The sequence below is a fragment of the Neolamprologus brichardi genome, chromosome 7 (genome assembly GCF_056152115.1).
Source record: "Neolamprologus brichardi isolate AB-2024 chromosome 7, ASM5615211v1, whole genome shotgun sequence".
Classification (NCBI taxonomy): domain Eukaryota; kingdom Metazoa; phylum Chordata; class Actinopteri; order Cichliformes; family Cichlidae; genus Neolamprologus; species Neolamprologus brichardi.
This window is the reverse complement of record NC_142110.1, coordinates 23,609,193-23,632,934: the sequence shown is the minus strand read 5'-3', so window position 1 is coordinate 23,632,934 and position 23,742 is coordinate 23,609,193. Positions and strand designations below refer to the sequence as shown.

At 39.3% G+C, this 23,742-nt stretch overlaps 2 protein-coding genes across 5 annotated transcripts in view; one reads left to right on the top strand and one right to left on the bottom strand.

The window, feature by feature from the left end:
- The window catches only part of cep290 (centrosomal protein 290), a 44,820-nt gene extending 27,969 nt beyond the window's left edge, over positions 1-16,851 (top strand). For 3 of the 4 annotated variants that reach the window (XM_006782329.3, XM_006782328.3, XM_006782330.3), the window contains 16 exons: positions 3,141-3,354; positions 3,782-3,919; positions 8,144-8,365; positions 8,833-8,955; positions 9,462-9,604; positions 9,844-9,999; positions 10,481-10,604; positions 12,097-12,231; positions 12,759-12,845; positions 12,990-13,154; positions 13,261-13,383; positions 13,527-13,696; positions 14,020-14,161; positions 15,941-16,014; positions 16,119-16,213; positions 16,379-16,851. In XM_006782329.3, coding sequence (XP_006782392.1) covers positions 3,141-3,354; positions 3,782-3,919; positions 8,144-8,365; positions 8,833-8,955; positions 9,462-9,604; positions 9,844-9,999; positions 10,481-10,604; positions 12,097-12,231; positions 12,759-12,845; positions 12,990-13,154; positions 13,261-13,383; positions 13,527-13,696; positions 14,020-14,161; positions 15,941-16,014; positions 16,119-16,213; positions 16,379-16,623 — 2,356 coding nt within the window. In that variant the 3' untranslated portion in view covers positions 16,624-16,851. Of the gene's footprint in view, positions 1-3,140; positions 3,355-3,781; positions 3,920-8,143; positions 8,366-8,832; positions 8,956-9,461; positions 9,605-9,843; positions 10,000-10,480; positions 10,605-11,078; positions 11,853-12,096; positions 12,232-12,758; positions 12,846-12,989; positions 13,155-13,260; positions 13,384-13,526; positions 13,697-14,019; positions 14,162-15,940; positions 16,015-16,118; positions 16,214-16,378 lie in introns of all 4 variants that reach the window. The other variant, XM_087843335.1, reaches the window with a different exon arrangement.
- An 875-nt stretch (positions 16,852-17,726) lies between these two features.
- rlig1 (RNA 5'-phosphate and 3'-OH ligase 1) lies at positions 17,727-23,247 on the bottom strand. Its single transcript, XM_006782334.3, has 7 exons — positions 23,152-23,247; positions 19,916-20,033; positions 19,720-19,815; positions 19,289-19,405; positions 18,918-19,115; positions 18,595-18,764; positions 17,727-18,422 (listed from the first exon to the last, which is right to left on the bottom strand). Exons 1-7 carry the CDS (start codon positions 23,239-23,241, stop codon positions 18,252-18,254), a joined length of 960 nt encoding a protein of 319 aa, XP_006782397.1. The 5' UTR covers positions 23,242-23,247; the 3' UTR covers positions 17,727-18,251.
- Positions 23,248-23,742: the final 495 nt, after the last annotated feature.

Below are 23,742 nucleotides of genomic sequence, written 5' to 3'. Positions count from 1 at the left end.
AGTTAACCTAACATGCATGTGTTTGAAGTGTGGCAGGAAGCTGGATTACTGGAGGAAACCCAAACCAGTCACCAGGAGAACATCCAAAAACAGAAAGGCCCCACTTGTGGTTAAAACCAGTAATTTTCTAACTTTCTGGCTGTAAAGTAACAATGCTAACTACTGCCCAGAGGGGAAACAAATGTTGCTTTCAATAGTCCAGTATTTTTTTTTAAACTCATAACTAAATCCCTTTAATGCCACAGACGCATGTTGATCACATTTTTTTAAGTCGTTATTCTCAAACTGAGGCAAAGTAATTCAATTCAATTCAATTCAATTTTATTTATATAGCGCCAAATCACAACAAATGTCGCCTCAAGGCGCTTCATAGATACAGAGAAAAGCCCAACAATCATATGACCCCCTATGAGCAAGCACTTTGGCGACAGTGGGAAGGAAAAACTCCCTTTTAACAGGAAGAAACCTCCGGCAGAACCAGGCTCAGGGAGGGGCGGCCATCTGCTGCGACCGGTTGGGGTGAGAGAAGGAAGACAGGATAAAGACATGCTGTGGAAGAGAGACAGAGATTAATAACAGATACGATTCAATACAGAGAGGTCTGTTAATACATAGTGAGTGAGAAAGGTGACTGGAAAGGAAAAACTCAATGCATCATGGGAATCCCCTGGCAGCCTACATCTATTGCAGCATAACTAAGGGAGGATTCAGGGTCACCTGGTCCAGCCCTAACTATATGCTTTAGCAAAAAGGAAAGTTTTAAGCCTAATCTTAAAAGTAGAGATAGTGTCTGTCTCCCGAATCCAAACTGGAAGCTGGTTCCACAGAAGAGGGGCCTGAAAACTGAAGGCTCTCCCTCCCATTCTACTTTTAAATACTCTAGGAACAACAAGTAGGCCTGCAGAGCGAGAGCGAAGTGCTCTAATAGGGTGATATGGTACTACAAGGTCATTAAGATAAGATGGGGCCTGATTATTTAAGACCTTGTATGTGAGGAGCAGGATTTTGAATTCAATTCTGGATTTAACAGGAAGCCAATGAAGGGAAGCCAAAACAGGAGAAATATGCTCTCTCTTTCTAGTCCCTGTCAGTACTCTTGCTGCAGCATTTTGGATTAACTGAAGGCTTTTCAGTGAGTTTTTTGGACATCCTGATAATAATGAATTGCAGTAGTCCAGCCTGGAAGTAATAAATGCATGAACTAGTTTTTCAGCGTCACTCTGAGACAGGATATTTCTAATTTTAGAGATGTTGCGCAAATGGAAGAACGCAGTCTTACATATTTGTTTAATATGTGCGTTGAAGGACATATCCTGGTCAAAAATGACTCCAAGGTTCCTCACAGTGTTACTGGAGGCCAAGGTAATGCCATCCAGAGTAAGAATCTGGTTAGATACCAAATTTCTAAGCTTTTCAGCGCCGAGTACAATGACCTCAGTTTTATCTGAGTTGAGAAGCAGAAAGTTAGTGGCCATCCAAGTCTTTATGTCTTTAAGACATTCCTGCAGTTTAACTAATTGGTGTGTGTTATCTGGCTTCATGGACAGATAGAGCTGGGTGTCATCTGCATAGCAGTGAAAATGTATGCTATGTCTTCTAATGATGCTGCCTAGGGGAAGCATGTATAATGTAAACAGAATTGGTCCTAGCACTGAACCCTGTGGAACTCCATAATTAACCTCAGTGTGTGAAGAGGACTCTCCATTTACATGCACAAATTGGAGTCTATTAGATAGATATGATACAAACCACTGCAGTGCAATACCTGTAATACCTACAGCATGTTCTAATCGCTCTAATAGAATATTATGGTCAACAGTATCGAATGCTGCACTAAGGTCAAGAAGGACAAGCACAGAGATGAGTCCACTGTCAGAGGCCATAAGAAGATCATTTGTAACCTTCACTAAAGCTGTTTCTGTGCTGTGATGAGCTCTGAAACCCGACTGAAACTCTTCAAATAAACCATTCCTCTGCAGATGATCTGTTAGCTGTTTGACAACTACTCTTTCAAGGATTTTTGATATGAAAGGAAGGTTGGAGATTGGCCTATAATTAGCTAAGACTGCTGGGTCTAGAGATGGCTTTTTGAGTAAAGGTTTAACTGCAGCCACCTTGAAGGCCTGTGGTACATAGCCGATTATTAGAGATAGGTTGATCATATATAAGATCGAAGAATTAATCAATGGCAGAACTTCTTTGAGCAGTTTTGTAGGAATGGGGTCTAAAAGACACGTTGATGGTTTGGAGGAAGTAATTATTGACGTTAACTCAGAAAGATCGATTGGAAAAAAAGAGTCTAACTTAACATCAATGGAACTACAAGTAGCTGTAGATAATATTACATCTGTGGGATGATTATTGGTAATTTTTTCTCTAATGATAAAAATTTTATTTGTGAAGAAGTTCATGAAGTCATCACTAGTTAACGTTAAAGGGATGGTTGGCTCAAAAGAGCTCTGGCTTTTTGTCAGCCTGGCTACAGTGCTGAAGAGAAACCTGGGGTTGTTCTTATTTTCTTCAATCAGTGACGAATAGTAAGCTGTTCTGGCTTTGCGGAGGGCTTTCTTATAAAGCAACAAACTATTTCTCCAGGCTAAATGATGATCCTCTAAATTTGTGACACGCCATTTCCTCTCCAGATTACGAGTCGTCTGCTTGAGGGTACGTGTTTGAGAATTATACCACGGGGTCATGTACTTCTGATTAGAGACCTTAGTTTTCACTGGAGCTACAGTATCCAGAGTCGTACGTAGTGAGGAGGTGAAATTATTAACAAGATAATCGACCTCTGTTGGGGTAGCGTTCAGATAGCTGCTCTGCTCTGTGTTGGTACAGGGCATTGACGATGATAACAGTGGCTGGATTATATTCTTAAACTTAGTTACAGCGCTTTCAGAAAGACATCTACTTTGATAAAGTCCACTCTCCACTGCTGCGTAATCAATTATTGTAAATGTAAATTTTATCAAGAAATGATCAGACAGGAGAGGGTTTTCAGGAAACACTGTTAAATGTTCAGTTTCTATGCCATATGTTAAAACCAGATCTAGAGTGTGATTAAAATGGTGGGTAATCCCAAAGGTATCCAAAGCTAACAGATTTCTTGTCTTAAAACTGATATGGGGGATTTGTTGCAGGTTGGAGGAATACCATGTCAGCCAGGTGAAAGCTCTGACTGCGGAGAATGAGGATCAGAGGAGCCAGATGGCCCAGATGGAGAAGAAGATGAATGATCTTCGAGCTGAACTGGAGGCCCAGAAGGAGGCTAATGTCCGCTCCCCCAGTAACACCATGAAAAATCTAATGGAACAACAGAAGGCACAGCTCACCCAGAAAGAGAAACAGCTAAAGGTTGTTGTCCCCCCCCCCCAGTTTTTCTTTGAAAGTTGTGCACATGTGTAAAGTGGTTGGCACTCAGTTTAGTTTCAGCGTACTGAGAAAATGCTTTCCACTCATAGTTGGTATTTTCCCTGCCTACTCCAAATTTGGGAAATAAATCTTGACTGTCTTCTCTCTGCGCTGGCGGTGTGATGGAGTGGAAGCCTCACCTGAATATTTAGAGTTCACCCAGCATAATGTTTTTGTGGCTAAATGATTTGGATAAATGTTACAGCTGCAGAAAATCTTTTAAATGATACATTTATAATTACACCACACACATTGTAAAGTCAGATGTTTTTGTTTGTGTCAGTTTTGCAGTTTGCTTACCAAAATGATGTTTATGGTAGAGGGCAAATAATCTGTTAATGGATGATGATGTATTGTGTATGCTTTAAAGGCTCTCAGTAAGGTTCTGTTGAACCTGCGTGCGGAGATGACATCTGCTGCAGAACAGCAAGTTATAGCAAGTGCTGCACAGAAAGAGGAAAGTCTGAATGTCCAGATGATGATTGACAGACAAACCAAAGACCTTAAGGTAAGAGCCCACAGTCATCAGAATGTAATTGGTTTTTTTTGGGTTTGTTTACTGTTTTGTGGGTGGTGTCCGTGTGTGTGTATGTGTTGTATTTCATCAGCTGTTGAGCTAGTTATTCAACACCACAAAATATGATTTATTGTTGGTTCTATACTTGCCAAAAACCTGCTTCTAGTTTGTAATGTTTTACAATGTTGTTCTGAGAAGAGTTGGTACGCTGTTTAAAAGTGGGGGAAAAAACCCAGAATGCAGGGATATGTAATTTATTTCAACACCATATTAAAATGAAAATAGTACAAAGAACATAAATCAAGTACTACTAAGACATTTTTATTGTTCTTAGAAAATTAAATGCTCACTTTGAATATGAGTCCAGAAAGTTACAAAAGGAAGAAGTTAAATTGGCCACAACAGATGGTAAAACAAACAATGAAATGAGCTTTCTGGAGATGTTGTTTGAGGCTGTGTTTCAGAAGTAAAAAAGGAAAGATTTTTTTGTCAAGCATGGTAAATAATATTAGAAAAGTTTGAGAATCTGGAGAAATCTTAAGAAACTGGTTATTAAAAGAGTTTCTGCAATCTTCTAGCCTCTTGTGGAAACAAGAAACAATTAGAGAATCCAAACCTCTGCCAAGACAGCTCACTCTCTGGGCAGAATTCACTTTTGAGGGAATAATTTTTAAAAGTAAGTTTGTAGTATAGATCAGACAGGGCAGCATGACAGATGTTTACTTTGATTATTTAGAATCTCCATATATTGTTCTTATATGCCTTTATGTTGTCAATGCAGATAATGGAACCAAGAAACATAGTTTTAAATAGCTCTATATAACATTTTCAGTTTGACCTACAGATCATTTGGTTGACATTGACGGGGAGGTCAAATGTGTCATATTTTAAATATTTATATGATGCTTTTCTTTGTTGACAATACACACCATATTTTTAAGATTCAGATTTTTTTGTTATAAGGCTTTTTTGTCAATATTTGACCAATAAATCATTAAGTTGACCTTGAACACTTTGGTGGGTGTAAGGCAAATTTTAATGGATTGTTAACATTACCCCACTCTACACCCCTACATAGCCATTGTGTTTACCAACAAACAGAATAACATGCTAGCATAACAATACTACCAAAAATATAACATCCTAGATGGAAGTAATCATAGTATGGCTCATGAACACTTTTGAAAACCAGTGTTAATGATCAAAGATTGTTTCTGCATCCGCAAATTAGACTCAAAGCAATACTATGCAAAGAAAGATATACTATATTACCAAAAGTATTCACTCACCCATCCAGATCATTGAATTTAGGTGTTCCAATCACTTTCACGGCCACAGGTGTATAACATCAAGCATCTAGGCATGCAAACTTGTGGACTTCAGATTAGCAAAGAGCAGCGTGCACCTTCATGGAACTTGTTTCCATGACTGAGGAACTGAATCCAAGCATAACCTCAGTGAGCACAATGGAAAGCATCAGATGCAGCGATGTAATGCATGCTGCCACTGGACTCTAGAGCAGTGGAGACGTGTTATCTGGACTGATAAATCATATTTCTCCTTCTGGCAATCTGATGGACAAGTCTGGATTTGTGGTGTGGGGTTGTTTTTCAGATGTTGGGCTCAGCCCCTTTGTTCCAGTGAAAGGAACTCTTAGTACTTCAGCAAAACATTTTGGACAATTTCATGCACCCAATTTTGTGGGAACAGTCTGGGGACAGTCCCTTCTTGTTCTAACATGACCGCACAGGGCAGAAAACAAGGTCCATAAAGACATGAATGAGTGTTGGTGTTTGGTTGGTGAGTTTGGTGTGGAAGAACTTGACTGTCCTCACACATAGTCCTGACCTCAACCTGACAGAACATCTTTGGTATTAGTTAGAGTGGAGACTGTGAGCCAGGCCTTCTCGTCCAACATCAGAAATGCATTTCTGGAAGAAAGGTCAAAAATTCTTATAAAAACACTCCTAAACTTTGTGTAAAGCCTTCCTAGAAGGGTCGAAGCTGTTATAACTGCATTGTGTGGGAGGACATCATATTAAACTCTATGGCTCAAGAATAAGATGCCACTCAAGTTCATGTGTACAAGCAAATAATTTTTAATAGTGTATATAAAATGGTAAATGGTAAATGGCCTGTATTTGTATAGCGCTTTACTAGTCCCTAAGGACCCCAAAGCGCTTTACACATCCAGTCATCCACCCATTCACATACACATTCACACACTGGTGATGGCAAGCTACATTGTAGCCACAGCTATCTTGGGGCGCACTGACAGAGGCGAGGCTGCCGGACACTGGCGCCACCGGGCCCTCTGACCACCACCAGTAGGCAACAGGTGAAGTGTCTTGCCCAAGGACACAACGACCGAGACTGACCAAGCCGGGGCTCGAACCGGCAACCTTCCGATTACAAGGCGAAGGAAAACATATTTATAAATTATGTTTATAAACAACATCCTAGACTGCCTTCACGTTCTCTGAGCCTGAGCTCATTGAAGATGGACTGGGAAAGAGAGGAAACTGTCCCGTACTGTCACGGTTCTGGGTCAGTTTTGACCCAGCATTTTGAGTTTCTCATGTTTTGGTTTAATTTTGTATTTTGTATTGACTCTTGTGCATTGTTGATTATTATTAGTATTCTGTGTTTTAGTTTGTTTGTTAGGGGATTAGTTCTTAGGTTCTGCGTCTTTGTGTGGTGGTTTCTTGTTTCCTGTTTTATTGTGAAGGTTTGTCTCATGTCACTGTGTCTAGTTTTGCTCCCCCTGTCTCATTAGCCCTAATCTCTCCCAGCTGTGCTCCCCTTCTGTGTCTCATGCCCTCGGTATCCCAGTGTGTATTTAAGCCCTGCGTTTTCCCTGCTCTGTGTCGGGTCGTTGGCGTCCACTTCCTCCTTGTGCTGTGTTTGAAATTCATTCATGTTCTTGGTTCTGTTCTTGTGTGTTATCTTGTTTTAGGTTCCAGTCTAGTGTCTAGTTTCGTGTTCACCATTTATTGGTCGTGTTTGAGTAATGTTTATTTCTCTGATGAGTCATCCCAGTGAATAAACTGCACTTTAAGTTAACCCCTTGGTTTTGAGTCCTGCGTGTGGGCCCTCTATCCTACCTGCATCACAGCACACTATGACTGCTCCGTGACATGTACCCTGACCAATCAAATGGATTGTGGAAATAATTGGATGCCAAGTATTCTGGCCATTTTAAGGAAAACAAAGCCAAAGCAGATTCTGCGTGTATTACAACAGCATCTCTTTCTGGTCTTTACTTTCCAGACCTTTAACCCATCAACAACATTTAGTATCGTGTGAAACATTATCAAGCAAATATGGAAAAACAATTTGCTTTTAGAACTACAATAACCAGATACCAGACAGTGGAAACTATGTCCCTGCTCCAAACTTTTTTAAACATGTTGGTCTAAAAAAAAAAAAAAACCTGTCAATTTCATATTTAATATTTGGTCCTGGTTGTATTTTTATATGGTATAGATTTGTAGATGATCTCAAAATCATTGTATTCTGATTTAATTGCATTTTTTTATCATTCACTCAGTTTTAGGAACCAGGCTTATACAGTCACAACCTGATGCTTTTGAATAGGAACTAACCAAAGATCAAATTGGTGAACAAGCTGCTTGCACTGGGCTTGTTGCATAAACAGCATGTTTGACATCTGGCTAGCCTCAACCAACCCTTTCTTCCATCATTAATTACCATTAACATCCTCATGGGAGCCTCAGTGTGATTTATAAAGGTGGTAGATAAAAAGTTATCATGATTTAGTTCAACTGTTTAAGGGGGGAAAAAATAACAGGCATTTAGTCTGTGTGCCATGGTATGAAAGAAATAAATACAGTGCAAAGTTTTTATAGCACATAAATTTAGATGATCTAAACGTTATTCATAATCGTATTTGTTTAGGCAAATGCAGCCGTTTTTACATACTGGTCGCTATTTACACTTAAAGAACATTGTGTGTGATTGACACAGTATTTGTGGTATTAAAGTAAACTTCACCCAGCACAACACTGAAACCTTTATGTGTTTTAATTGATTTGAGGCAAAATGTTGCTCTATAGAACAAAACAAAATGCGGATTTTGGCCACACAGAAAATGGATTACTATCGCGTCTTTTATGCTTGCCATTTCTCATCATGAAATAATATCAGACTTTTTGAATCGGAAAAGATTTAAAATTTCTTTTTCTTTTCCCAAAGGTGCGAATGCAAGAACTCAGTGAAGAACTTCAAGCTGCAAAGGAGTCTGCCAAATCAGCCAGAGGCCGCGAGAGCTCCTTGAAAGAGGAAGTGGACAGGCTGAACCAAGACATCCAGAAAGCTCAGAAAACCCAAAGACGTCTGCAAGCTGAGAAGGAGGCGCAAGAACAAGAAATCGAGGAACTCAAGCAGCAAATCAAAAGGCTCACCAGTGCTCTTCAAGTTAGTGCCTCCAGAAAGTGCAAAATCACAAACCACATCAGGTTCCTTTGAGCCGCTACTTGTTGTTGTTAGAATCTAAGCTATGTGTTACATTGAAACCTCATGCTGATGTGCGACCACATGCTTTTGTTTAGGCGTCATATTCAGACCTTGCAGGTGATAAAACACGAGATGAGAGACATCCAAACCCTGTCGTGCTTATCTGTGGCAAAAACTGAAGCATTCATCAAGAATGGAATCTCACATGTCACAAAGCTCGTATGTCAGAACTGATTTAATTCTTTAGATATTCTCGTGGATCAGTACCATGTAGGAGTTATTTTTTTGTAAGTTAAGTTTCAGGTTTATCTCAGGACTATAATTTATATTAACCAAAACTCCCCACCGTGACCCTAACCTAAACAGAAACTTTTCCATCTCCATTTATGTACCTGTCTGAGAAAAGGTGCTTTCGTGTTTGTTTTTAGAGCCAACGAGAAGCAGATGGAAAGCGACCAACTATTGAGAATCTGCAGAAGAAGATCTGGAGACTGGAGTCTGACTTGGAGAAAAGAGCTGAAATAAAACATGTCAAAGACGATCACGGAAAGGTATGAACATCAATTCAGTCGGCATCAAATATTTTGGGCCCTGTTTTCAAGGTGGTGCAGTGACCGGGGCCAAATAGTACAGCGATATTTTGCTCTTTTCCTGGCTATGCACATCCTGAAAAAGAGGCACATATTAGAGGAGAGTCACTTGAAACTGAGTCAGTATAGTCGTTGTGGGTTTTCTTTCTTTTTTAGTGCAAAATAACATCAGTTTGCAACCAGCCCTGTTATTTTATCAATAAGCAGAACAAGATATTTGGAAGAAAGCATTTGTTTATAAGGGTTGAACTGATCTCTGAAGGAACATCAGTAACTTCGACCAAATCTGCTGCCCAAAGTTGCCGTTTTTCATTTGAAAACCTTCCCTTGCGAATGTGTTTAATCTCAGTAGCTCCCCGATGGCCTTTTGGGACACGACTGAAAAGGACTCTTGTTTTCTGCAGCCTTTTAATATATTATTAATATTGATATGGTGTACATGTAGTGATTTAATGCATGTTGGACAGACTAAAGAAGAAATTGTGCGATGGGAGGAGGGCAAGAAATGGCAGGCCAAGATGGAGAAGGTCAAAAATTCACTGAAGGAGAAGGAACGAGAGAATGAATCCCTCTCAAAACAGCTCAGCACTCTTAAAGACCTCTATGCCAGGTTAGTTTGGACATCACACACAAACAGGCTTCGCTGACTTACTTCTCTTCATGTTTTCTGCATTTCGTTGCCCTGTACCTGTGCATGTGCAATGACAATAAAGTTGAATTCTATTCTATTCTAATTCTATTCTGTCTAAAACCCAGAGGCACTTTTGTGGATGTAGAAGACGTTAATGTGTCAGTGGAACTGTCACTTAATTCGTTTTATTTGCTTCTTGTGTCTTTTTGCTTTTATAGGCTGGAACAAGAGAAGAGTGCACTGCAGAAAAAGCTGAAGGCTCGAGGGGTCACTGCTGATCAGGTGGTGGGGGTGCGATCCACTGAAATGGAGAAGGAGATGGAGGAGCTGAAGAAGAGGAATTCAGACCTGGAGACAGAGATTCTCACTATAAAGTATCTGTCAGGCTGTTCAAATGTCCTAACGTGTAGATTGCATTTAGGCGGGCATGTTTATAGTTTTCTAGGCTTCGTCTTCGTCTCTTTCTCTTCTTGATAGAGAGGAGGCCGTTCTTGGAACATGATAACTTTACGAAACAATAAAAGAATCTGGATCACATACACAAAATTCAATATTATCTGTAGTGTGCCGTTAAATTACATATACACAAAAGAGGCAGTAAAAATTAACTAATTGGAGAATTAAAACTCACAATGAATTTGTTTAGTAATAAATACGCAGTAATAAACATAATAATAAATCAAGTTAATGTGTGCATGGATACATAAAGATGATGCCACTCGAGCACTGACCAACAAAGACCTGTGCCACTATACGTTTCAGTGCTTGTAAACTGTTGGTAATTGTAGATTCTGTCTGATAGAGCAGCTTTACATAGTCCAAACCGAGGCTTTTGTTTTCTTACTCAATGTACAGACAGCAACAGGCTTTACCGCGTGACGGTGCCATTGAGGATATGATGCTGAGAAACCGCTTCCTGGAGGAGAGACTCCGTTCCTTAGAGAGCCAGGTTATCAAAGAATCTCCATCAAGACCTTCTGTAAGTATTTATTTGACTCTTAGATCAACAAATAAGATACATGTAAGAATTTCATCAAGCGAAAGGGCAGCTTCCAACTTTGAAATATGGAAATTTGTTGGTTTTACTCATTTTATGTCATTTTAAATTCATTATTCTTAACTTTGAGTTTGTTGGCCACACAGAACATGGGATTTAATGTTAAGGCCATTATTTTGTCAATTAATTTCTTTGGTTGCTACTCATAAGGGCATCCGTGTACAAGTAAACATCTGTTTATATGTTATTGTCATTGGCAGCTCTAATTGGAAGATTTTTTTACTCTTATTTATGAGTATGGACCTTAAGCAGAAGCCGAGGTTTGCCTGTTACTTTTCAAAAATAACATAATGAAAGGGGGGTTTTGTTAAAATTAATTTCATTTCTGCATTCCCCCTTTTTTACGTCCAGTTTTCTTAATACACGTCTTTCATTTAACTGTGTTTGTCCACGAAGGGAAAAAGCATCTCTTCTCAGACTCTAAGAGAGATTCGTTCTGCTACTTTTGATGTGGACAATGGGTCATGTGAAGGGCATGTAGGTTCCTGTCCTGTCGAATCCTGCAGAAGCCTTCTTAGCACTGAAACTGCTGAAGATACCTTTGACCAACAGAGGGAGCCAAAGCAGCCTTGGGTGAACAGAGAAACCCAGACCAGCTGTGCAGAAGCAGATGATGTTCACAGTAAACAAGCGCAACCAAGCTCTGGAGCTCCAGGCGATCTTGAACCAGATGTGACCAGAGAAGTAGATCTTAGAACTGATAATGCTGAAGATGATGAGAAACAAAGCGAAGGTGACATTTTAGAAGGCACAGAAGAAATTCATTGTGGCTCTAAAGTTCATACACCTGAAGACAAGGAAGAAGAACAGGCCACAAAGGCAAGTGAGCCTGATGAACTGTCAGGAAGACCAGGATCGGTTATATCACCTCCTCCAGCAGAGGCAGTTACAGATGATGAAATGAGTGAAGCGCCAAACAAAGAGGCTGTTGGCGACCAAGACGATCAAAATACAGATGATAATGATTATGATGTGGGAATCGCATCAGAGAAGTCACAGCAGGTGGACGAATGGGTTACACAGAAAGATGACACAACAAAGAGTGCAAGTGTGGAAAATCCATTACATGAAGATGAGGACCCCAGCTCTATTCATACCAAACACTTCATCAGGAACAAGATGGATCAGGAAGTACAAAAACGTGAAGGCAAATCTGTGAGCTGTCGAAAGGTATCTGAAGGCTTCTGTAGTCACCCTGCTGGAGTGGTAGTGCTGTGATAGCATTAGACATGGAAGAGAAAATATTAGGCCATGACTTGCTTTTTAGTGTGCAGTTGTCTCTTTACCTCACACCGTCGATCATGGACTCGATGTTCCCAGTGGTTTCTGCACTCCCTTTGCAATATTTTGTTTCAGTTTAATATGATAACCTTTAGTTCCACCTGGCTCACTTTGTGTCCTTGCTGTCCTCTAGACTTCAGGACGAGGCACCAATACTCCATCAGAGAGAGAGCAGGACCTCCAAAAAGAAAACCTCAAGCTGGCCTCTGAGAACCTGGAGCTGCGCTTTCAGCTGGAGCAGACCAACAAAGACCTGCCGAGGCTCAAGGTAGACATTACCCAATTAGACTGAGGTAGCTGATCAGTTCAACACAAGTGCTATGGATATATGAAAACATACATACATCCATCCATTATATATATATATATATATATATATTTTTTTTTTTTTTTTTTTTTTTTTTTTTAATAAATGTTACAAGCTGCAGATCTGGGAGAGCCAGTTTGGCAGAAAGCTCTGACTGGAAACATTTCCTGTGTGAGAACTATAATTTTAAAATATAAAGGAGACTATTGATGGCACCTGGAGAGTTTACCTCTTCATTAAACGGATTTGCCTTAATTGCTTTAATGCTTTAATAATAGACCATTTACAAAAATACATAAACGTATGAAAGTTTGCTTTAATAAAAAGTGATTTCATCTGTAGCATCATTTTGTTTTTCTTTCAGCACCACATTAAGAGGTTTAAAAGAATGGAGCAAATCTATTGAATTAATACTTTGATTTGGAGACACTGGAAGTAGTTTTTGGGGGGGGTTTTGCCAAAGGTATTTTGTTTTTTCCTCCCTACAGAATCAAGTTGCGGACCTTAAGGAGATATGCAACGCACTGAAAAAGGAAAAGACAGAGGCAGAAAAAAAGCTGGCTCATATACGTGGAGTATGTTTTTTTTTTCCTTTGCCTACACAATCTTTAAAACAACTGAAAATAAATCTGTACATAGGAATTAAAACAGAATCACAGTTAACAAAAAAATGAACTAGTTCTGATCTAATACATGATTTGTTCTGTGATCCTCATCAGGGCGGTCACAGTGGTAAAACAGTGCCCGAGCTCGAGAAGACGATTGGATTGATGAAGAAGGTGGTGGAGAGGGTGCAGCGGGAAAATGAAGCACTGAAGAAATCCAGCGCCACTGTGAATCAAGACAAAGTCACTGCCCTGGAGAAAGAAAATATTAAGCTAAAGGTTGCCAATGCCTGTCTCACCTTACACATCACAAACGTTATTTTGGGAAGGTTTATTTAGCATCTCTGTTCCGTGACTGCAGCTGACAGTAAGCGCTGTTTTCCAGGCTGACTTGGAAACACTGAAGCGTGAGGCTGAAACTGAGCTGAATTCCAAACTTGAATCCAAAACCAAAGGACTGGAGAAAATAGTGATTGAAAATGAACGTCTTCGAAAGGAGATTAAAAGGGTAACTTATTTTATGACTTATTATAAGTTAGTTTTAATGAAATTGGGTCGGGGCAGAATTAATTATTACAAAAAAAACAATCAAAGTCTAAATGCTTGTTTTTGTCTCTTGGCTATGCTTGAAAATGTGTGTCACTGTAAAAGGAAATGGAGGCTGCAGAGAGGCTGAGAGTGACCAAGATGACTCTAGAAGTGACAAATGAGAAGCTTGAGGCAGAGCTGGAAGACACCAAGCAAAGACTGAGGGAAGCTCTGTCCAGGCCCATCACAGAGGGAGTGGACACTAAGACCATGAAGTCATCTGTGGTAACCAGGTCAGCAAAACCAGTAGTCTTCCAGAAAAGGGCACTTAAAAGTAATTTGTAAGCTTTAGGGTTGTGCAGCAGGTTAAATCAGCAGCGTGTGACTTAAATGCACAATCATTATCATGCCCATGGGATTCAAACTCTGGTATGCTGCGAAATAGACTGTCGCTAACAGGCTTAGTCAGCATTATGGAAACTCTTTGATAATAAAGGCTGTTCATTTATGTCAGTCTCATGCTCAAGCTTTAATAAGACAATATTAACAAACAGCATGTTTATTTACTTTGGACACAATTTGAGATCTGATGGTCATTTGACTTCTATTTGTGCAGGATGTTTGAGAACAAGATGAAGGAGCTGGAGAAGGAACTCTCCCAAAAGAACATCCGACTGTCTGAACTCAAACAACAGCTGAAAGAGATGACAGAGCGGGAGGAGAGAGCTCAGATAACAATACGACAACTCGAGGATCAGGTGGCAAAAACTTTAAAATGTGTTGCTGTTATTTGAGATAGAGTGATGAATCTAGAAGTCATGACAATCTTTGGTAAGCAGATACTGACCAAAAATGTCCATTTTTCAAACTTCTTGTTATTACCAGGCTGTTTTTAATCCAGCATCTTATCCCTCTACTGCATGACTTTTTAATTTTTGGGGAGCTTTAGGGTCCCTAATAATATATCAATCATAAAATTTGACACCTTGCCCCCCCCAAACAGATATTGGTTTGTTGCTTCAAGGCAAAGTTGCATTAGTACAACAAGGATGAACAAATAAATAAACAACAAATAAACAATGTAAACATTTCACAGAACAATAAAACACCAAAATACATCCAACATTTGACCCTAACCCATGCACACGCACGCGCACACACATTGTTTCTCCATCACTTTTGGGGACATTAAATTAAATTACATTGATTTCCTGGAGACTTATCCTGACCCTACCCATCACAAGTCCCTGCCTGAACCTTACTCTAACCCTGACTCAAGCCTTCACCCTAAAATTTAATGATTTACCTTGCAATTTGTCCCCATAAAGTAGGCGAGACCTCACAATGCGAGTGTGTAAACAAATTTGTGTCCCCACAACAATAAGTAATACACGACCACACACACTAACACACACACACACACAGTTACTTTACCAACTGACCCCTGAGCTCCTAAGTGTCCCTCAAACCTCATTCAGGGATCCTCTCCTCTACTTCACTGTCACTCCCTGAAAGCTCACTGTCCTCACTTTCTGAGGACAGAAAGTGCACATTCCCTTGGTTTCCTTCCATAAAAGGTTTTTACATCCATGTCCTGTAATTATGAGTAGATTGTAAAGTAAAAAACATTGACTATGATCATATAAATGCACACAAACACATCTCTACACACATATGCTAATGCATTATATTGCCTGAAAAAAATTGGGCTAACTGCACAGTGCTGCCTCGAGGCAATGAATGAAAATTAACAGTTTTACTGTATAAATACATTTTAAAAAGTAGAACAAACAATCAAATGTGCTTCTTAACTTATTCATGCACATACAAGTATTTTTTAATATACATTTATTTCACTATAAACATGTAAAATAGTGATCTTTTTGTTGCCTCCTAATGAGATGTCTCTCATGTAGTGCACCTTGCAGAAAGGGGTCCTGCCCCCCCAAATGAAAGTCACACCACCTTCAACTCATCATTTTATTGGAAAGAGATGTGTCTGGTAGCATTATTTGAAAAAAAACAACTTTTTTTTTTACTTTTGAAGGGCCAGTGTAAAGGATGAAAATGTGGTTTGTTACCTCAGGGTAACGCTATGCAGTAGAGGGTTAAGTTAATTTGGACAGCGATTTTTTTTTTGTTGGTAGTTTTAGTCATATTTTGACAAAAGCATCATTTAGTTTTAATAAATTATTTTAGTTTTATTCGACTTCATGTCATAAGATTATAGTACATGAAATCTAAAGTTGATTCAGTGGAATAAAATATAAAGTGTAAAAGTTTGTGTTTTTAGAGTTGCTCCACAGTTTATAACGCGTCTTTTTTTCCTTGACATCAAATGCAAAATGAGTTGACATTTTCTGTGGACATTTTGTCGTGTTTTCAAGAGAAGCGTTAGTTTTTATTAGCTATCGTTCTTTTTTCTGTGGAAAAAAGAAATGACAAAATCTATGATGTAACACGGTTATGTCTGTGACAAAAAGTTTTGTCTTTTTAGGTGCTGTATTTGATTGATACTATCAGTTTTTCATTTTTAGGCTGACGTGTTAAAAACCTTTCCTGCTGCTGGAAAAGGTGATCCAAGAAGCAGCAAGACCTTCCAGGAAATCCGGTACGTTAAACTTCGCATGAAAATGATTTTTTTTCTTTCTTTGTCTGAAACATTCAACTTTATATTTTGCTTTTGACTAAACTCTACATGTCATGTACGTGAAGACTGGCCAGCACTCAGCTGGAAAAAGAGAATGAAGAAATGAAACGAAGGATGCAAGAATACAGTGAGCGATACGGCGAGACGACATCTAAACTAGGCGAGTCTTCCAGCTACACTATTGTTTTGTCAGCGTGAATCTGAGGGAGGTTGGGACTTTTTTTTTTTTTTAATATATGTGCCGTCTTAACAAAAACCTTGATAACTATGAGGTACAGTACTATCTAAGGAAGAATCATAATGGTTTCTCTTCTTGTGTCCATAGATTATGGGAAACTCAAAAAACTTCTGCAGGCAGCTGAAACTGAAAAAAACAAACTTCAAGCTGAGGTCACGAAGCTGAAAAAAGAACTGGAGAACTTTGACCCAGCATTTTTTGATGAAATCGAAGACCTGAAATATAACTACAACTTAGAGGTGAAGAAGAATGTTCTGTTAGAGGAGCAGCTGAAAAAAGTGTGTCAACAATTTGGGGTAAAGGCAGAAGTGCCCAGTGTGTCTATCACTTAATGTGTGATATGTAAGTCATGCTTTTACAGTCACATTCCTTGGAAATTTTGAGGAAGGAGTTTCCTTTTAACAATGAAATGACACAATATTTTTGTGTTAATATGTGAATACTAACTTATTGTTGTGAGAATGTAAATTTGTACGTAACATGAGTTTTTTTTCGGTGTACTGTAAGTCACTTTTGTATTCTGTCAAATAAAAATTTGTTGAATAAAGTGTTAATATTTATTCATTCATTCTTCACTTAGCAACAGATGAGTTTGGGGATACAGTATATATAAAGTGGTCATTTTTAAAGGGAACCCCGGCTATTAAAACATGTTTGCGCTAAAATATGCACTGTGCTTTCAATAACATGTGGTATTAAAATACGCCAAATGTTTTCCTTTTAAGCACATTTTATATAAAACCGATTTACCAGTAGGCTGCCATTGTTATTTACTTCTCAATGCACTCTGGGTAGTGACGTCACACGGTTGCACCGCATCGAGTTCAGTTAGCAGCGCACTGGAAATGGCTTCAGTTCAACGTTTCCAGTTTGAACCAGAACAATCCGAGAGAGAGAATGAAAATAGTCAACCAGCACTTATTTTAGATGTAGATGAAAACAATCCGTCACACGAGGACGCGAGAGTGAGGGAAAACTACTGGTGTCTATGCGGCTACCGCTTGCCAATGGCAACGGCGACTGAGAGCGTTTGTTGTAAAGAGCTCAGTTTTATGGCAGCAGCTATCCATGGCATCGCATAACCGCATGATAAAAACATTAATAGAATTCTAATTTTTATTATACAGTGAAATTACGATAAAATGTCATTGGTTTATTTCAATAACTCCGTCCGATGTTGTACCAAGGTCCCAACGCAAGGGAAACAAATTCTGTCGGGGATTTGGCACGGGCAAGCAGTAACCGCATAGACACCAGTAGTTTTCCCTCACTCTCGCGTCCTCGTGTGACGGATTGTTTTCATCTTCATCTAAAATAAGTGCTGGTTGATTATTTTCATTCTCTCTCTCGGATTGTTCTGGTTCAAACGGGAAAGGTTGAACTGAAGCCATTTCCAGTGTGCTGCTGTGAACTCAATGCGGCGCAACCATATGACGTCACTACCCAGAGTGCATTGAGAAGTAAATAACAATGGCGACCTACTGGTAAATCGGTTTTATATAAAATGTGCTTAAAAGGAAAACATTTGGCATATTTTAATACCACATATGTTATTGAAAGCATAGTGCATTTTTAGCGCAAACATGTCTTAATAGCCGGGGTTCCCTTTAATAACTTAACATGCTAAAAAAAAAAAGTTGGTCAGTTATTTTTTTACATTAAAGCAGTACACATCTCTGCAAAAACCATCTTAAGTTTTGATTCACTCCACCGTTTCTTTTGTGTGCCAAACGTTAAACTTTGGCAGTCAGTTTTCTCCTTATTTCTTCCACTAACAGCTCACTTACTGTAAGTTACTCTTAAGACTTTCATGAATTCAAAAAGCAGCAGTTCTTAACTGGTTTCTGTGGAATAAATTAATCTATATGAATATAGGATTGTAAATCACTCGCATGGAATGACAGATGAAATATCAAGGATCTATCAGCAAAGCGGCAGATCCTCACAAGACCGCATGGACTTATAGCTCAAAGTGAATGTCCTGAAGCCGGCTGAAGCAGTGTCCATTTAGTGCGACAAACGATGTAAACAACTCCGTGCTGCCATAAGCGTCAACACGGATGGCCGTCGGCTTGTTACCAAGGCAAGTGTTCGCTTCTGGCCACTTCAGTCCCAGGTGATGACGATGAACCTAACAACACACACAGAAGAGCTTGGTGCCTGATTTCACACTATTTAGAACACTGAAGCATGACAGCATTGCTCCCTGTAAACTGCTTATGGCAGCTCAATCTTTTAATACAGATACTTAAATCTATTTTATGTACTGAATAATATATATATATATATATATATTATCCCACCTTGATGAGAGTGCCATCACTGCAGTGCCAGACTATGCCCTCAACTCGACCGTCTGGATTCTCGTGAAACCAGGAGCACAGCTGCTGGAAGTCCACAGGTGGTGGGTTTCTGATTGGGACACTCCCATGTGTAACCAGGCAGTGGACAGGCTGTTTTTTGCTGCCCAGCCCTGTTTGTACAATATTAATGAATCTTGGTTTACTTCAGTTTTTCCTTTTAAATCAATCACCCAATGAAGTTAATTAATGTTAATCATTTATTAACATTAATTAATTCCTAACCACAGCTTATATATAAAAAAAATGAATGTAGTTTCTATTACCATAGGGGTTTCCATTGACATTGGTTCCAATAAGCTCCAGTGTTTGTTCCTGGAGCTCAGCTAATGGGACTGATGTGATTTCTAACATGTCTTCGTTGTCACGTCGAGGTCTGAGAACAAGAGCATGCCCAACGTTGTAATCCACCACAGAGGAGTGCCAGCAGTACTGCTTATTGTCTCTCTCCACTGGAACCCAGCCTACATATTTATAACAACAAAGAAAAGTACTCGTCATGCTGATGGTTTCCATGTGAAGGACGATACTTGCTGCTTATCGTCCCTTTGACACTTACCCCCATTTTTCTACATAAACTCTTTTACATAGACATAGGTGAATTCACTGCACACAAACTAAAATAAGAACTAAGAACCTGGAATATGTCCATGTTCATCGGGCACTGGACAGCCGCTGTGATGTTTGACTCCATGAGCTGGGATCCATGTTTCTGGCACCGGTTTAAAATCTTCCTCTATGTTCCACGTGAACCCTGAAAGAAAGCCCGGAAAAATAAAACCCTTCCCCACTGCTAAATGTGTTATGTATTAACATTTTCCAGGCCTTTTCTTTTTTGGTCCACACTCAATATTCTCACAATTAGCCCCATAAGTTTCTGGTAATTATGCTTGTGTATACCAATACAGTGGATTTTTAAGTAATACTGTTATTAAACCCTTTGAATTGAGGCTCAGAATCTGCTTCAGTCACTAAAAACCCACCGTGGTGATGTGTAGAAGCAATATTACCAAAAAAAAAACGTGTTCAAAAATCTTGGGGGAACTGTTTTTGACAAAGTTAATCTACCTTTACAACTTTTGTGAGAATGTTGGTACTTTTTAAACCTCTTCTCTGTTTGTTTGTTTGGTCTTCTGTCAAGTCGAGCCCACAGGTAAGGCTGCCCTAAAGAAAACAGATCAATTCCACTTAGAAAACTACAAAGTAGTAGCAGTTTGTAGATGCTGACGAGGAAATGATCAGTGTTATTCTGAGATCTTCTCACCTTTATAAACTGTAACATAGCAACAGGTGCCATCAAGTTTTTCAGTGGCAAGCGCACTATGTATGTTAGCCTCCAGAGCAACAGGGTTCACATTTTCTGTGGCAACAACCTGAAATTGCTAAAGACAAGCAAAACCACATGTTTGATCAGTGCAAGATATAAATGAAAGTGACTATACCTAACATTAGTAACGGTACCATGAATGCATAAATCAGTTATCTACATATTATATAGCATCAAACAGAAGCCCCACATTATAAACCACCACTTTTCAATTATAAGCTTGGGCTTGATTAAAGAACCAACAACAGACTACATGACTGTGCTGACACTGAATTAGCTGCATAATTCATCTAATGCAATTTGAGAATAATTTCATGACTGCAAAGTTTTAGCAACCAGGGAATCAAAAGGTCAAATATGAATCTGTACCAGCTTCTATTTTCAAAAAACACACATGACTACAAGACTACATTTATCACAACATAAAAACATAACATTAAGGAGATACAAATGAGGTGCCCATGATCATCAGTATAAAGTGTCATCATTATGCCAAGATTAAAGTGTTCTCTACAGCTCTAGATGGATGGATGAAGTATATCAGTTTGGCAAATGATTCAAAAACACTTATTTGTTTTGAAAGCAAAATTATCTTCAAGTGGTGTAGAGTTTGAACAAATGCCAATGTGCTCAGGGCACATATGACATGAATTAGCTGGTTGCTCCAGCTAATTCAGAGAAAAACTGTGCAAAGGAAACAGGCCTCCAAGAGCCACAAACTTTAATCCCAGACTCTGCAGGGAACTCTTGCACCTGATTATTAGAAAATTAGAGAGGGGAAAAAAATTTGAAAAATATTACAGTTTGCCAGTTAGCCTTATATCAAGTGGATAAGTGGATATGGCATGTTGAGGCTTGGGTGCAAAATTTATGGTTTTCAGGGGGTTTTATCGTTAACTCGGTTACCCTGGGTCTTTTCCCGTGTTGTAGTTGTGTGTCTTATTTTGAAAGAAATATTTACGTGTTACCATAGTGACCAGAGAGCATTAAGGGGCAGAGAGGAGGATGTTACTCTCAATGTTGTTGGCGTATTTCACGAGGACGCTGCTAATAAAGTTACACAATTACACAATGAATTTGCATTTATTATTATTATAATTACAAAATCCTATTGATTTTGTCTTGGTCGTTTCATTTTATTTTGCTGTATTTATCTGCGACACCTTAAAGGCAGGTCCATGAAAATATTGTCTGACATTAAACCGTCCGTGGCGCAAAAATGGTTGAGGACCAGCGTGAGTAACGGGCAGAACAATTACAATCTCTTCCACTAGAGAGCAGTACAACTACCTGCTCTAATTAAATAGGTTGCCAACTGCCAGAAGATGATGAAGAAGAAATTAAAAAGTCATGCTGTGAGACGACGCAGCACATCATAGCAATAGATAAATATTTGAAAAGAAAAAGTAGTCAATCTGACCCAGATGATGGCCCTAGCATGAGTAGTGGTTCTGCTGTACCTGGTGCACAGGAAAAAATAATCAATATGAATTTTTTTAGCATCCTTGCTAGCATCCTAAAAGACACTAACAACACTTTTTCATCTTCTGCCTCCATTTCAAGCATCCTCCTCTGTCGCACAAACCCTCTGCATGGCCTTCTTCACTCTGGCCGTCCCCTTTTCTTCCCTGGCTCCATCCTTCTCTCTGTCTCCGAACATGCCTTCCAACTTTCCTCTTTGGCCAACAGCAACACAACTTCCATCCACACCCTGTTGGCCAACAGCACCGTAGGCGGTCGTTCTTAACCCAGGCCTCAACTGATCTGCTATGGAAATCTCATTCTTGATGATTCACATGGTTGATTTACATGTGATTGCCCTTCCTGACACAACCCTCCCCATTTCTGCTGTGTTGAGAACGGCACTAGCACTACATCGGCTTGTGGCCCCTCTGTGGTAGGGTTCTAAAAGAAAAACTAAACAACCGCTAAAAAATGAATAAAGAAAATGATAGTATTAAGTTACTGATTATCTAGGAAAATGACTGAAATAATTCTTTGCAACAATTTAACTTGAGGGTAAACAGCTAATGTGTGAAAACAGACTTTTCCTGTTATATGTAGTTCTATCCTGACACCTGCAGATCTCTCCTTTGAGCTGTGTATATTAACATCAGATACTAACGCCTCTGCAAGATCCCTCAGAGCTCAGTGAGTGAATAGTAACAGGGTCTAAAGTCTTTCGGTAATGAGCATCAGTAATTAATATCAATTCTCAGAAACAACTTTATTCATTGATTTTTTTCCTGTAGGGTTTAAATTGAAACCAGTTTTATTGTTCTACAAGTCTCACTGACTAGAATCCTGAAACAGGCCATCTATTTGCACTTCCTTATATCAAACTTGCAGTTAGGTTTAGCCTACATTTGAATTATGTAAAGATGCTCTCAGTGTTACACGTTATGAAACATTAATTTAATGTCAGGTTCTTCCATGTCCTTAACGATAGAGCTGAAATGTCCATAAGTCTTTAACTGGCACGTTCTTCCTCTCTTCTTCTGCTTTCCAGTAGACTGGCCAAAACTTTCTTCATTCCAGAGTTTGTTTGTTTGTTTTTTCCAGACTTGCAGTGACTAAGCCTGCAAGAGTGGTCTGCATATGTCTGTGTGTTACCTGACAAAGAAGATTTTGGTGCTTTGGTAAAGCTTGAGTAAGTAGGAAAAACCCTTCATTCAGCCATGCAGGTATTTGCTCTACTCTATTCATCACACAGCAGTGGCTCTACTCGACTCACTGTTAAAAACAGGAAAGTTGGCACAGCATATAACTGTTTAATGCCAGATTGCACCACATTTACAATAAATAAATACATCAGACAGAGATTTCTCTGCTGTTGAAACCAGCTGCACAACTATTTGTCACGACGACCATGTGTCAGTTAATTTGTTCAACCTGTTGCCCTGTTTTCTACATTATGCAAATAAGTGTGGTCCTCTGCCGAGGAAGACCTGAGGTGTGTCCTCGTGCTACAGGCGAAAGGACAACAGTTAGCCACCTCCCCCTGCTCTGGCTCAGACATTTACTCTGCTTACATTTCATTTCCAGCAAAAGATAAAAAGACACGACTAAAAACGTGTTCACGACGGGTGCTTCTCCGTGCTAACAACTGTAGCAGCAGGAGAAACCCATAATAAACCTACTGCGCCTGATAATGTATCTGCAGATGCATTCACCTGACAGTCGCGTTTTCTGGACTGTTCTTCCATCACGTCAGTCAGAAACACACACGGTATCTTCTGCTGTACGGAACCCAGGCGTCTCATTTCGTGTGCTTCCTACCAAAGCTGTAACTTAACGTTTACAAACATGGATGAGCAAAGCAAAATAAATCAGCAATGGTTTGGCTCTGGAGTTGTCTTCTTCTTCGTTGGTTTTATGTCGGTGAGTAAATACCGAAACGACTCATTACCGCCGCCATGTTGCTGCGTTGGTAACAACATGTACCCGTGTGTATTTGGAAGTATATATTTTTTGCTATTTTACGTGAAATAAATGCAAATAAATGTACTTTTACTCGACTGGCAGAGAAGATTTGGTAAGTTTTTCATACTCGTTTCTGCTGCACAACCCACACATGCATTTCTTTGCAAATTAAATGGCGCCCTTTAAGAGGAATTAAACAGGCTTTGCAACAGTATTTATTGCCAAGATGCAAAGTTACAAAGAAATATTTGCCCAAACATAAATTACCTGACTTTTTGTGCTAAATCTAGATATGCATATGTCTATGTGTGTGTATATGTGTATATGTGTGTGTGTGTGTG

Bases quoted from the DNA above. Each gene is read 5' to 3' on its own strand.
- rlig1 (XM_006782334.3), bottom strand. From the start codon at position 23,241: ATGAGACGCCTGGGTTCCGTACAGCAGAAGATACCGTGTGTGTTTCTG. The intron at 19,816-19,915 runs GTGAGAAGATCT...TGTTTTCTTTAG, and splicing joins CTATGTTACAGTTTATAAAG to GGCAGCCTTACCTGTGGGCT. The intron at 19,116-19,288 runs GTTCTTAGTTCT...ATAAATATGTAG, and splicing joins TGAACATGGACATATTCCAG to GCTGGGTTCCAGTGGAGAGA.